General features: G+C 47.8%; 1 protein-coding gene across 1 annotated transcript; it reads left to right on the forward strand.

The window, feature by feature from the left end:
• The first annotated feature begins 10,436 nt into the window (after positions 1-10,436).
• On the forward strand, positions 10,437-11,803 carry LOC120928499 (odorant receptor 131-2-like). The gene has a single exon (XM_040339594.1). It carries the CDS (start codon positions 10,440-10,442, stop codon positions 11,385-11,387), a length of 948 nt encoding a protein of 315 aa, XP_040195528.1. The 5' UTR covers positions 10,437-10,439; the 3' UTR covers positions 11,388-11,803.
• The last annotated feature ends 1,342 nt before the right edge of the window (positions 11,804-13,145 follow it).

Raw genomic sequence — 13,145 nt, forward strand, 5'->3', positions numbered from 1 at the left:
ATCTATCTATCTATCTATCTATCTATCTCTCTATCTATAGATCGCTCTCTATCTAATTATCTATCTATATCTGTCTGTCTGATTATCTATCTATCGATCTATCTATCGATCTATCTAATTATCTATATCTATATGTCTGTCTAATTATCTATCTATCTATCTATCTATCTAATTATCTATCTTTATGTCTAATTATCTATCTATCTAATTATCTATAGCTCTATCTCTCTCCCCCTCCCTCCATCTATCTATCTGTTTAATTATCTATTTATCTATAGCTCTATCTAGCTATGTCTCTCTATCTATCTATCTGTCTGTCTCTCTATCTAATTATCTATCTAATTATATATAGCTCTATCTCTCGCTCCCTCCCCCTCCCTCTATCTATCTATCTATCTATCTATCTATAGCTATCTGCCTAATTATCTATCTATCTATCTATCTATCTATCTATCTATCTATCTATCTATTTGTTTTATTATCTGTCTGTCTATCTATCTATCTGTCTCTCTGTCTGTCTGCAGGTCCCATTGTCTGCGAGTGGCGGGGGGGGGGGGGGGGGGTTGACTGGGGTTTTGTTTGCGCCCCCCCAAAAAAATAGAGCACCAGCCGCCACTGCAGAGGCCCCCCCATTACATCCGAGTCTGCACAGAGGCCCCCATTACATCAGAGTCTGCACAGAGGCCCCCCTTACCTCAGAGTCTGCACAGAGGCCCCCCATTACATCAGAGTCTGCACAGAGGCCCCCATTACATCAGAGTCTGCACAGAGGCCCCCATTACATCAGAGTCTGCACAGAGGCCCCCATTACATCAGAGTCTGCACAGAGACCCCCATTACATCAGAGTCTGCACAGAGGCCCCCATTACATCAGAGTCTGCACAGAGGCCCCCTTACATCAGAGTCTGCACAGAGGCCCCCTTACATCAGAGTCTGCACAGAGGCCCCCATTACATCAGAGTCTGCACAGAGGCCCCCATTACATCAGAGTCTGCACAGAGGCCCCCTTACATCAGAGTCTGCACAGAGGACCCCATTAAATCAGAGTCTGCACAGAGGCCCCCATTACATCAGAGTCTGCACAGAGACCCCCATTACATCAGAGTCTGCACAGAGGACCCCATTAAATCAGAGTCTGCACAGAGGACCCCATTAAATCAGAGTCTGCACAGAGGCCCCCCTTACCTCAGAGTCTGCACAGAGGCCCCCCATTACATCAGAGTCTGCAAAGAGGACCCCCTTACATCAGAGTCTGCACAGAGGCCCCCCTTACATCAGAGTCTGCACAGAGGACCCCATTACATCAGAGTCTGCACAGAGGACCCCATTACATCAGAGTCTGCACAGAGGCCCCCCTTACATCAGAGTCTGCACAGAGGCCCCCTTACATCAGAGTCTGCACAGAGGACCCCATTAAATCAGAGTCTGCACAGAGGACCCCATTACATCAGAGTCTGCAAAGAGGACCCCCTTACATCAGAGTCTGCACAGAGGCCCCCCTTACATCAGAGTCTGCACAGAGGACCCCATTACATCAGAGTCTGCAAAGAGGCCCCCCTTACATCAGAGTCTGCACAGAGGCCCCCCTTACATCAGAGTCTGCACAGAGGCCCCCCTTACATCAGAGTCTGCACAGAGGACCCCATTACATCCGAGTCTGCAAAGAGGCCCCCCTTACATCAGAGTCTGCACAGAGGCCCCCCTTACATCAGAGTCTGCACAGAGGACCCCATTACATCAGAGTCTGCACAGAGGCCCCCCTTACATCAGAGTCTGCACAGAGGACCCCATTACATCCGAGTCTGCAAAGAGGCCCCCCTTACATCAGAGTCTGCACAGAGGCCCCCCTTACATCAGAGTCTGCACAGAGGCCCCCATTACATCAGAGTCTGCACAGAGGCCCCCCTTACATCAGAGTCTGCACAGAGGACCCCATTACATCCGAGTCTGCAAAGAGGCCCCCCTTACATCAGAGTCTGCACAGAGGCCCCCCTTACATCAGAGTCTGCACAGAGGCCACCATTACATCAGAGTCTGCACAGAGGCCCCCATTACATCAGAGTCTGCACAGAGGCCCCCCCCCATTACATCAGAGTCTGCACAGAGGCCCCCCCCATTACATCAGAGTCTGCACAGAGGCCCCCCCATTACATCAGAGTCTGCACAGAGGCCCCCCCATTACATCAGAGTCTGCACAGAGGCCCCCCCCATTACATCAGAGTCTGCACAGAGACCCCCATTACATCAGAGTCTGCACAGAGGCCCCCCCATTACATCAGAATCTGCACAGAGGCCCCCCCCATTACATCAGAGGTTGCACGGAGGCCCCCCCATTACATCAGAGGTTGCACAGAGGCCCCCATTACATCAGAGTCTGCACAGAGGACCCCATTAAATCAGAGTCTGCACAGAGGCCCCCATTACATCAGAGTCTGCACAGAGGACCCCATTACATCAGAGTCTGCAAAGAGGCCCCCCTTACATCAGAGTCTGCACAGAGGACCCCATTACATCATAGTCTGCAAAGAGGCCCCCCTTACATCAGAGTCTGCACAGAGGCCCCCCTTACATCAGAGTCCGCACAGAGGCCCCCATTACATCAGAGTCTGCACAGAGGCCCCCCCATTACATCAGAGTCTGCACAGAGGCCCCCCCCCATTACATCAGAGTCTGCACAGAGACCCCCATTACATCAGAGTCTGCACAGAGGCCCCCCATTACATCAGAGTCTGCACAGAGGCCCCCCTATTACATCAGAGGTTGCACAGAGGCCCCCCCATTACATCAGAGGTTGCACAGAGGCCCCCCCATTACATCAGAGGTTGCACGGAGACCCCCCATTACATCAGAGGTTGCACGGAGGCCCCCATTACATCAGAGTCTGCACAGAGGCCCCCCCATTACATCAGAGTCTGCACAGAGGCCCCCCCCCCCATTACATCAGAGTCTGCACAGAGGCCCCCCCCCCATTACATCAGAGTCTGCACAGAGACCCCCATTACATCAGAGTCTGCACAGAGGCCCCCCTATTACATCAGAGGTTGCACAGAGGCCCCCCCATTACATCAGAGGTTGCACGGAGGCCCCCCCCCCCATTACATCAGAGGTTGCACGGAGACCCCCCATTACATCAGAGGTTGCACGGAGGCCCCCCCATTACATCAGAGGTTGCACGGAGGCCCCCCCCATTACATCAGAGGTTGCACGGAGACCCCCCATTACATCAGAGGTTGCACGGAGGCCCCCCCCCATTACATCAGAGGTTGCACGGAGGCCCCCCATTACATCAGAGGTTGCACAGAGGCCCCCCCATTACATCATCAGAGGTTGCACGGAGGCCCCCCATTACATCAGAGGTTGCACGGAGGCCCCCCATTACATCAGAGGTTGCACGGAGGCCCCCCCATTACATCAGAGGTTGCACGGAGGCCCCCCCATTACATCAAAGGCTGCCCCCCATTACATCAGAGGTTCCACGGAGGCCCTCCCATTACATCAGAGGTTGCACAGAGGCCCCACAGTACATCAGAGGTTGCACAGTGCCCCCCCCATTACATCAGAGGTTGCACAGAGCCCCCTCATTACATCAGAGGTTGCACAGAGCCCCCCCATTACATCAGAGGTTGCACGGAGGCCCCCCCCATTACATCAGAGGCTGCACGGAGCCCCCCCCCATTACATCAGAGGTTGCACAGTGCCCCCCCCCCCATTACATCAGAGGTTGCACAGAGCCCCCTCATTACATCAGAGGCTGCACGGAGCCCCCCCCATTACATCAGAGGTTGCACAGAGCCCCCCATTACATCAGAGGCTGCACGGAGCCCCCCCCCATTACATCAGAGGTTGCACAGTGCCCCCCCATTACATCAGAGGTTGCACAGTGCCCCCCCATTACATCAGAGGTTGCACAGAGCCCCCCATTACATCAGAGGCTGCACGGAGCCCCCCCCCATTACATCAGAGGTTGCACAGGGCCCCCCCATTACATCAGAGGTTGCACAGTGCCCCCCCCCATTACATCAGAGGCTGCACAGAGGCCCCCCCCCCATTACATCAGAGGTTGTACAGTGGCCCCCCCATTACATCAGAGGTTGCACAGAGGGCCCCCCCCCTTACATGAGATGCTTGAGCAGACACATCTCTTCTCTCCCTCACCTCCATGTGCAGAACTTCGGGCTGGGTTTATTTCAGTCAGTTAGAATAGGGTCTTGCCGGTTTCTTTGCAGCCTCATGAAGAATTTCAGCGAAAGAGATGCCATGTTTTATATTTATTTTCTTTTGCTGTGCATTTTGAACTGAACTATGGACTGCCGTATAGTACCAGCACACTCACCACAAGGGGCAGTGTTCTGCAACTTTTTTTACTACTGCAGAGATTTACTGTATATATATATTTTGTCTTTTCTCTTGCAATTCAGGGAAGGAAAATAGAAATGTCTAGCACTTATTGATACCTCTCTGGGAGGAAGGGAAATTTCACACTCCGGCTGGAGGGTGCCGTCTCATCTCTGACCTTAGAGATTGTATATAGAGATGATTAATATAGGAGAGTATATATAGTTTTGCTTGTGTGTATGTTCTTTGTTTTTTTTTTCAGGTTGCTGACCTACTATCAACGCTGTCGGAGACTGGGGCAGATTAGATAGCTAGGGTTGTGTAATACCATAGTTCTTACTGTAGTATTCAAGGAAGCTTATGTTTTCCATCTCAAAGTTATGTATTTATTTTCTCACTTTTCTATTGCTGTTACGCAGATCAGGCCGGCATTCAGGCTTGAATTCCTTCGTTAGGACACTGGGGACAGTGTCATTTCAAGTGGAGGGAGTGTGTAGCGCCTGTGTACTTTCAGTACAGGTGCTATGTTAAATTTAGAGGGGGATGAGAGAGTTACTTTGCTCTCATCCATGTTGATTTGTGTAAATTGGGTTTCTGCCAGGCTGGGCTGTTCTGTGGTTCCATTTTGTGTTCCAGAGATACATTTCCATCTCTGGATGGCAGGTGGCACCAGAGGAGTCCAGGCGGAGGCGCCTTTCTCCAGAAGCCAATCAGAGGAGTGTTTCCCTCGCGGGGCATGCTGGGGGAGGGTATTTCTTGGGCAGATGCCATTTTGTGGGGTCCTTCGCTCGTTCCTGGATCCAGGTGCGGCACCCATCTTTAGGGTGTGCGCACATCACGGGCCCCGGCGAGATGGCCTACCAGGCCGGGGCGCACGTGCTACGCGGAGTTCCCAGGTCTGGGCCCTCATGGCCCGGAGCAACTGAAGCTGCAAAGGGGCCCCAGTGACTTACTGGGTCCCCACATTCTATGAAGGAGATCCCAAGCGAGTTGTTCTGTTCGGTGGGGAGTCGGTCTGAGGTGAGCCCGGAGGCAGGTGATCCAACAGGGCTTAGACAATCCATCGGGGATCTGGGTGACCCGACAATAAGAAGTTGTACGCTGCAACTTGTCAGTCGGTGACCCAAAACCAAGAAGTCTACCTGAGGGAGATTCAGGCAAAATTATATTCACTGAGAGGATTCGCTCTATTGTCTGCGTTCCTGAGTAGAGGGCCTGTGGTAGAGGTTCCACTCCAAATTCTAATCCTTTTAGAGCCAAGTCGATGGCAGAGACTTGTTCCTTCTCAAAAGTTCCGAGTGATACTCTGGCTGCCAGGTCGGTGTGAGAGGCCTGTCCAGGTACACTATACCCACTCCGGCTGGAGTGGCGACGTGAGTTAAAGTCCCATTGGAGGCAAGACTGCTTCCGTTATCCATAGGCCTGAATCTGCAAATTCTCGTTTCACCAACCTTTCTCTATCTACCTCAAGTTGACTGTTTGCCGTGTTGGGCAAGTAATAAAAGCACAGAAAACGACATCCCGCTGTTTGGACATTCCGTCATTGCTCATCATCATCATCATCATCATCCCTAGACACATCACAGAGGTAACATAACATGCCGTCCCAAATCTAACCAGCGGCTCCTGAGGGGGTAGCGCTACACGTAGGAGCTAACTTTACACTATGTGGTTCCAGATGGACTTATTGCTGTGCTAACGTGTTTATCTGTCTTAATATCTAAATCGCATGATTTTGAATGTGGACAACACAGTCCCCTTGAAAAAGACCACGACTCATTTGGTCGAAACATGCTGGGGCATCTTCAGAATTTTAATGATTACCCTATATATAGGCATACCTGCCTGTATCACTATTGTCATGGCCAATCGGCCGAACTAAGAGTGCTTTTATAACCAGATCTCATATTTTAGGAAATCTATGTGTGATTTTAATCATTTGTAAAAAAATATATATATCTTTTTATATCAACATTTTCTTGACACATTTTCTTTGCTGCTAAAAAAATCCCTGGGGATTTTCGAATCTTTCGACGTTTTAAGATCTTATATTTAAAATGAACCAATAGGGATTGAAATATGAATGCTGCTAATTTGAGAGTGTTTTCCTTTTTTAACTACTTGCCGACCAGCCGCCGCAGTTCTACGGCGGCAGGTCGGCTCCCTGTGCGAGAGCCCGTACTCTAACGTCGGCTCTCTAAGCGGCCACTAGGGGCGCGTGCGCGCCACGCCCGCTCGTCCCTGACTCCCGTGTGTGTGCCCAGGCAGGCGCGATCGCCGCCGGGCACCCGCGATTGCTCGTTACAGAGCGAGGACCGGGAGCTGTGTGGGTAAACACACAGCTCCCGGTCCTGTCAGGGGAGAAATGCCTGACCGTCTGTTCATACAATGTATGAACAGCGATCAGTCATTTCCCCATGTCAGTCCCACCCCCCTACAGTTAGAACACACCCAGGGAACATACTTAACCCCTTCCCCGCCCCCTAGTGTTAACCCCTTCCCTGCCATTTTTTTATAGTAATCCAATGCATTTTTATAGCATTGATCGCTATAAAAATGCCAATGGTCCAAAAAATGTGTCAAAAGTGTCCGAAGTGTCCGCCATAATGTCGCAGTACCGAAAAAAAATCGCTGATCGCCGCCATTGCTAGTAAAAAAAATATATTAAATATATTAATAAAAATGCCATAAAACTACCCCCTATTTTGTAAACGCTATTATAACTTTTGCGCAAACCAATCAGTAAACGTTTATTGCAATTTTTTTTTTACGAAAAATAGGTAGAAGAATACGTATCGGCCTAAACTGATGAAAAAAATTGTTTTTTTATATATTTTTGGGGGATATTTATTATAGCAAAAAGTAAACAATATTCATTTTTTTCAAAATTGTCGCTCTATTTTTGTTTATAGCGCAAAAACTAAAAACTGCAGAGGTGATCAAATGCCACCAAAAGAAAGCTCTATTTGTGGGTAGCAAAGGAAGCCAATTTTGTTTGGGAGCCACGTCGCACGACCGCACAATTGTCAGTTAAAGCGACGCAGTGCCGAATCGCAAAAAGTGCTCTGGTCTTTGACCAGCAATATGGTCCGGGGGTTAAGTGGTTAAGGGATATAAGTTACAACTTTCCATCTATAAAATAGGCTTTGTAGTCCTCACAGGTGAGTAGTATTTGTTGAGCAGCATGCGTTTGTGTGAGGGTTAGTGTCAGACTTACAGGCAGGGTTAATGTTAGGGTTAGTGTTATGTGGAGTTAGTGTTGGGGTTACAGGAAGGTTACAAGGAGGGTTAATGTTAGTTACAGGGGGGGGGGGTTGTTTTAGAGTTCAAGGGAGGGTTGGTGTGAGAGTAAGGGTTATAGAGAGGGTTAGTGCGAGAGTTAGTGTAGGTGACAGAGAGGGTTCGTTTTAGGGTTACAAGGAGGGTTGTGTTGGGGTTACAGGGAGTGTTAGTGTGAGAGTTAGTGTTAGGGTTGCTGAGGGGGTTAGATTTAGGGTTACAAGGAAGGTTACTGGGAGAGTTCACATTAGTGTGAAAGCTAGTGTTAAGGTTACAAGGAGGTTTAGTGCTGGGGGGTTAGATACAGGGGGCCAGATTCACAAAGCCATACGACGGTGTATCTCCTGATACACCGACTTAGGCCCGTCGTATCTATGCGATTCATAGAATCAGTTACGCATAGATATGCCTAAGATCCGACAGGTGTAACTGTGTTACACCGTCGGATCTTAACTGCAATTTAAAAATGGCCGCGGGGGGCGTTCTCGCTGATTTACGTTGAGAGATACGCCAATTCATGAACGTACGCGGGCCCGACGCAGTGTTGTTACGACGTTTACGTAGCGGTTTTCCCGGCGTATACTTACCCCCTGCTTCTATGAGGCGCAGCCAATGTTAAGTATAGCCATCGTTCCCACGTCGAATTTGTTTTTTTTTTACGTCGTTTGCGTACGCCGATTCTCTAACTCTGCGCATTTAAATCGGCACTTGCGGCAGCGGATCTTAAATCACATAGATCACGCGGATCTAAAGATCCGCTGATCTATGTGAATCTAGCCCAGGGTTAGTGTGAGAGTAATAGGAAAGGCTAGGGCTACAAGGAGAGTTTGTTGTCAGAGTTAGTGATATGCCTCGTACACACAGCCGGATTTTCAGAGAAAAAAAGTCAGGATAAAAGAAGGGTTAGTCTTAGGCCGCGTACACACGATAGGATAGCCAGAGGACAACGGTCTGAAGGACTGTTTTTATCGGTCAAAACCGATCGTGTGTGGGCCCCATAGGTTATTTAACCTTCGGTTCAAAAAATAGGAACTTGCTTTAAAATTTAACCGATGGACGCCTAACCGATCGTTATGCCGCGTACACACCATCACTTTATGTGATGAAAAAAAACGACGTTTTTAAAAACGTCACTTTAAATGACCGTGTGTGGGGGAAAACGTTGTTTTATGTCTTGTGAAAAACGACAAAAAAAAATTTAAGCATGCTTCAATTTTATGTGTCGTTTTTCAAAACGTCGTTTTTTACTTCACAGAAATTGACCGTGTGTAGCAAAAAACGACGTTTAAAACAACGTTTTTACACCCGCGCATGCCCAGAAGCTAGTTATGAAGCGAGCTTCAATGGAAAAAAGTGGTGAACGTAACCTCGCTTTGCTAGAGCATTGTGAAAAAACGATGGTGTGTAGGCAACTTCGTCTTTGAAAATTGAAGTTTCAAAAACGTTGTTTTTTACTTCACAGAAAATGTCGTTTTTTTTCATCACATAAAGTGATGGTGTGTACGCGGCATTAGAGTTAGGATGCATTCACAGTGGTGTGAATAGTAGCGTTTTTTTGCATGTAAGGCAGCCCATTCAAGTGAATGGGTGGTCTAAGGTGCGATTAACATGTGAAAAACATGCAAAAGTTTGTTCGGGAATACGCATTTGCGCTACGCTCAGGTGTGAATGGGGTCAGTGAGTTACAGGGTGGCTGAGTGTTACAGGGAGGGTTAGTGTTAGGGGTTACAAGAAGGGCTAGTTTGCGGGTTTCAGAGAGAGTTAATATGAGGGACATACAGTAGATCCAGCAAGCCTTTTAAACTTATGCAGCGTCTTTCAGGCTCTAGAAAAACCTTTTTTTTTTTAACTTCATCATTAAAACGGCGTTGCCTACATACGATCATGAAAAAAAATGCTCTAGCAAAGCGCGGTAACGTACAACACGTACGACGGCACTATAAAGGGGAAGTTCCATGCGGATGACGCCACCCGTTGGGGCTGCTTTTGCTGATTTCGTGTTAGTAAAAGACGGTTCGCGCTTTTCTGTTTTTTACAGCGTGATGCATGTGCTATCTCCATTTCGAACGCTAGTTTTACCAGAACGAGCGCTCCCGTCTCATAACTTGCTTCTGAGCATGTGCGGGTTTTTCACGTCGTTAAAGCCCACACACGACCATTTTTTAAAACCCGAAAAACTAGATAGTTTAAAACGTTGTGAAAAAATAGAGCATGTTCTAATTTTTTTTTGTTTCAGAACAAGAAAAATGCTCTGAAGCCCACACACGATCGTTTTAAATTACATTTTTAAAAAAATTCGTTTTTTACAACTCGAAAAATGATCGTGTGTACGCGGCATTAGATCAGGGGTCTCCAAACTTTCTAAACAAAGAGACAATTTATTGTCTTTTAGGGGGGCTGGACAGTGGCTACTGGAAGTGGAAATTTTCCTGGCATCAGTGGGAGTACACATCCTATTTGGTATCAGGTGGAGGAACAGCGCCCCATTGTTGGCACCATTGGGAGGAATCGTGTCCCATTGTTGGTACCATTTGGAGGAATAGTGCCCCATTGTTGGTTTAATTGGAAGGAATAGTGCCCCATTGTTGGTGTCAATGAGAGAAATGGTATCCCATTGCTGGTGTCGGTTGGCAGAATAGTATCTCGTATCAGTGGGAGGAATAGTGCCCCAAAAAAATTGTATATGGGTATATTTGCATGTGGGCCAATATTTTACATTAAACATTCACTAGAATTAGACTTCGGTAGTTGTGTCCTTTATTTGTTCTTCTAATAATAAATCTTTTCTTTTTGGCACAGTTTGAATCTGCCGACATCTTTTAGGCATGGTGATTTCCAACGGTATTCCACCCAATATTACCAAAGTGTCCGCTTGGGATAGCATAAACATGGAGGTCCTAAGAACGACGATAACAAGTTCAATGTTTACCTGCATCTTCTTCTTCCTGCTCTTTATGGCAGCCATGTTAACCATCTTCTTCACCAATTCAGTTGCCCGAGAAACAACTCGCTACATCCTTTTTATCCACATGCTCATTAATGACGCGGCCTACCTATGCCTTGCCCTTCTTCTTTTTGTCTGTTTTGCCTATCAAGTTACCTTCCCTGTCCCCGTCTGTTACCTTATCGTCACTCTATCCTCGACCACCATCAAGGTCACGCCGTATAATCTGGCGGTGATGTCCTTGGAAAGATACGTTGCCATATGTTTCCCCCTAAGACACGGAGAGTTTTGCACCGTTCCAAGAACGTTCCTTGCCATTGCATTGGTATGGACGATATGTCTGATTCCTAACGTTGCTGATTTTATTATTCTGTGCTCCTCTGTTAACAAAAGATTTTTTTTACTTTATGCGATATGCTCCCGGTCAACTTTTACCATCATCCCCATGCAGGAAGTAATAAGGATTTTTGCCTACGTCTTGGCGTTTTCCCTCACGGGGCTGGTGATCCTCTTTACTTACATCAGAATCACCCTGATTGCGTTGAGGATCTTCTCAAAAAAGGAATCAGCCTCCAAGGCTGCGAAAACCATGATGCTTCATGCTGTTCAGCTTATGTTGTGCATGTCAACCTTTGGCTACAGCATTGTAGAATTATTCACCAAGGATAATTTAGTTCTTTTACCCTCTATTAATTTCTGTTTTTTCATGTGCCTTCCAAGATTCATCAGTATATTTATCTACGGTGCACGGGATGAACTGTTCTTTGGCTACTTAAAGAGATGTTTCGTCCGCAGTGCTTCCAAAATTGTCCCAAGCTCAGCAACATGAAAGATGGTAGACCATGACCTGCATGTCTTGGGTTCTGAGATACAGATGAAATGCCTATTGTTCCAAAATAAATATCAAGGCCAGATTTATACTTTCTCTCTCCAACAAAGCCAACAGTCTTGTGCCACTCCTCTTAATCTTCAATCTAACATTAGTGTTGCATTCATTTTAGACTCCATAGCCCCAGAGACATACGAAGACTGGTAGTCGTGAAGGCTGAAAGAGAGAGGTCATCTGGGCAATACACCCGGAGCTGATGACTAAAGGGCTAGGAAGGATTGTCCCCCTACTCTGATAACAGTTAATGTCTAGCTGTATGGACTCATATTAGAGGAACTGTAAGCACACAGTAGACCAGGGGTGCCCAACCTTTTGAAGGGCAAGGGCCACTGAAGCGACTTGGTAACCGGTCGCGGGCCACAATGAATGGAGCAGGCAGATGACAGGCCGATGTCCACTTTGCATATGCATAGCAGACAGGGGCACAGCCCACTCTACTCTATTGTCCCTCCAATCCCATATTCCCAGATGGAAGGGGACAGATCCCCCTTCTTTTTTTTTTGTGGATCGAATTAGAGGTAGGTGTGTGTAAACGACTACAAATCCGTTTACATCTGTGGCTCAATAGAGGTGAAAGAAGGGTCCGATTGGGTCAGACTGATCGTGTCAAAGGGGCCTAAGGCTTCTTTCACACTGATGCGCTGCAATATACTCACACCGAGGGTGCAACGCAGTGCACCTGTGGCTTTCCTGCAGTTAGCTGCACTTTGCCATAGACTTCTATAATATCCTGCAGGTGTGGTGCACTTTCTGAAGTACACCAACCCACAAGTAATAACAGTAGTCTATGGCTCAGTGCAGGTAACCCACAGGTGTTCTGCGCTGCACCTGCAAATTAGTTTGAAAGCAGCCCAGTAACCACTGCAGAACAGATATGTCCATATACACAATGATTTTAGTATTAAACTTACCTTTAATAACAGTCTTCCATTCAGGTATCGCCAGCTGGTATCACTCCGCCTGTGACAGGAGTTGGCGCTATACATAAAGCATCGGCTTATGTCAACCCGCTATTCCAGAGCAGGAGATCGCGGGCCACATCAGAGGGCTCCGCGGGCCACATGTGGCCCCCAGGCCACTGGTTGGCCACCCCTGCAGTAGACTATCACTATCAAAAACTGAGGCAGCAATGGTGAAAGCTCAGGTGGCTTGTACCCTGGCAGCAGGGTTGCCAGCCATCAGTAAATTTACTAAGTGTGATTTTGAAAGCTGTTGGTAAATGTCAGTTAGAGAAATTTTATGTCAGTAAAAATCAGTCCATTTTTTCAGGCAGGTTCGGCATGTGTAAGATAGAACCCGTTGACAGCTTGATGCCGTACCAGCAGCCTCTTATCCAGGCAGAGTTTGGAAGCAGTTGCGATTCTTTTTAAATAGAACAGGCTGGTGGCAGAAGGAGTAGGTGGCTGCATTTGCCGATCCTGCTTCTCTGGTTCCGGCTGTGAAGTGATCTCAACTGTGCTCTGCCTGCCGCCTCTCTGCATAGATACAGTAGGTAGTTGGAACCTGGTGCTTGTCTGGCGGCAACAGCTCCTGAAGCCTGGGCCCACAGCCCACTGTGCCCCGCAGCTACATTACACTCTTCTTCTGAGTAACCTGTGCTACCCTTCTGCAGCCGCAGTTATCAGGTACTGTCAAGGAGGGGGTTTGGGGGTGGGAGTAGAGCATTCTACTGGGAAGGGGGTGATTTGGGGAAAAAGG

This window comes from Rana temporaria, chromosome 2 (assembly GCF_905171775.1).
Source record: "Rana temporaria chromosome 2, aRanTem1.1, whole genome shotgun sequence".
NCBI lineage: Eukaryota > Metazoa > Chordata > Amphibia > Anura > Ranidae > Rana > Rana temporaria.

Coding starts and splice junctions, on each gene's coding strand:
- LOC120928499 (XM_040339594.1), top strand. CDS start 10,440: ATGGTGATTTCCAACGGTATTCCACCCAATATTACCAAAGTGTCCGCT.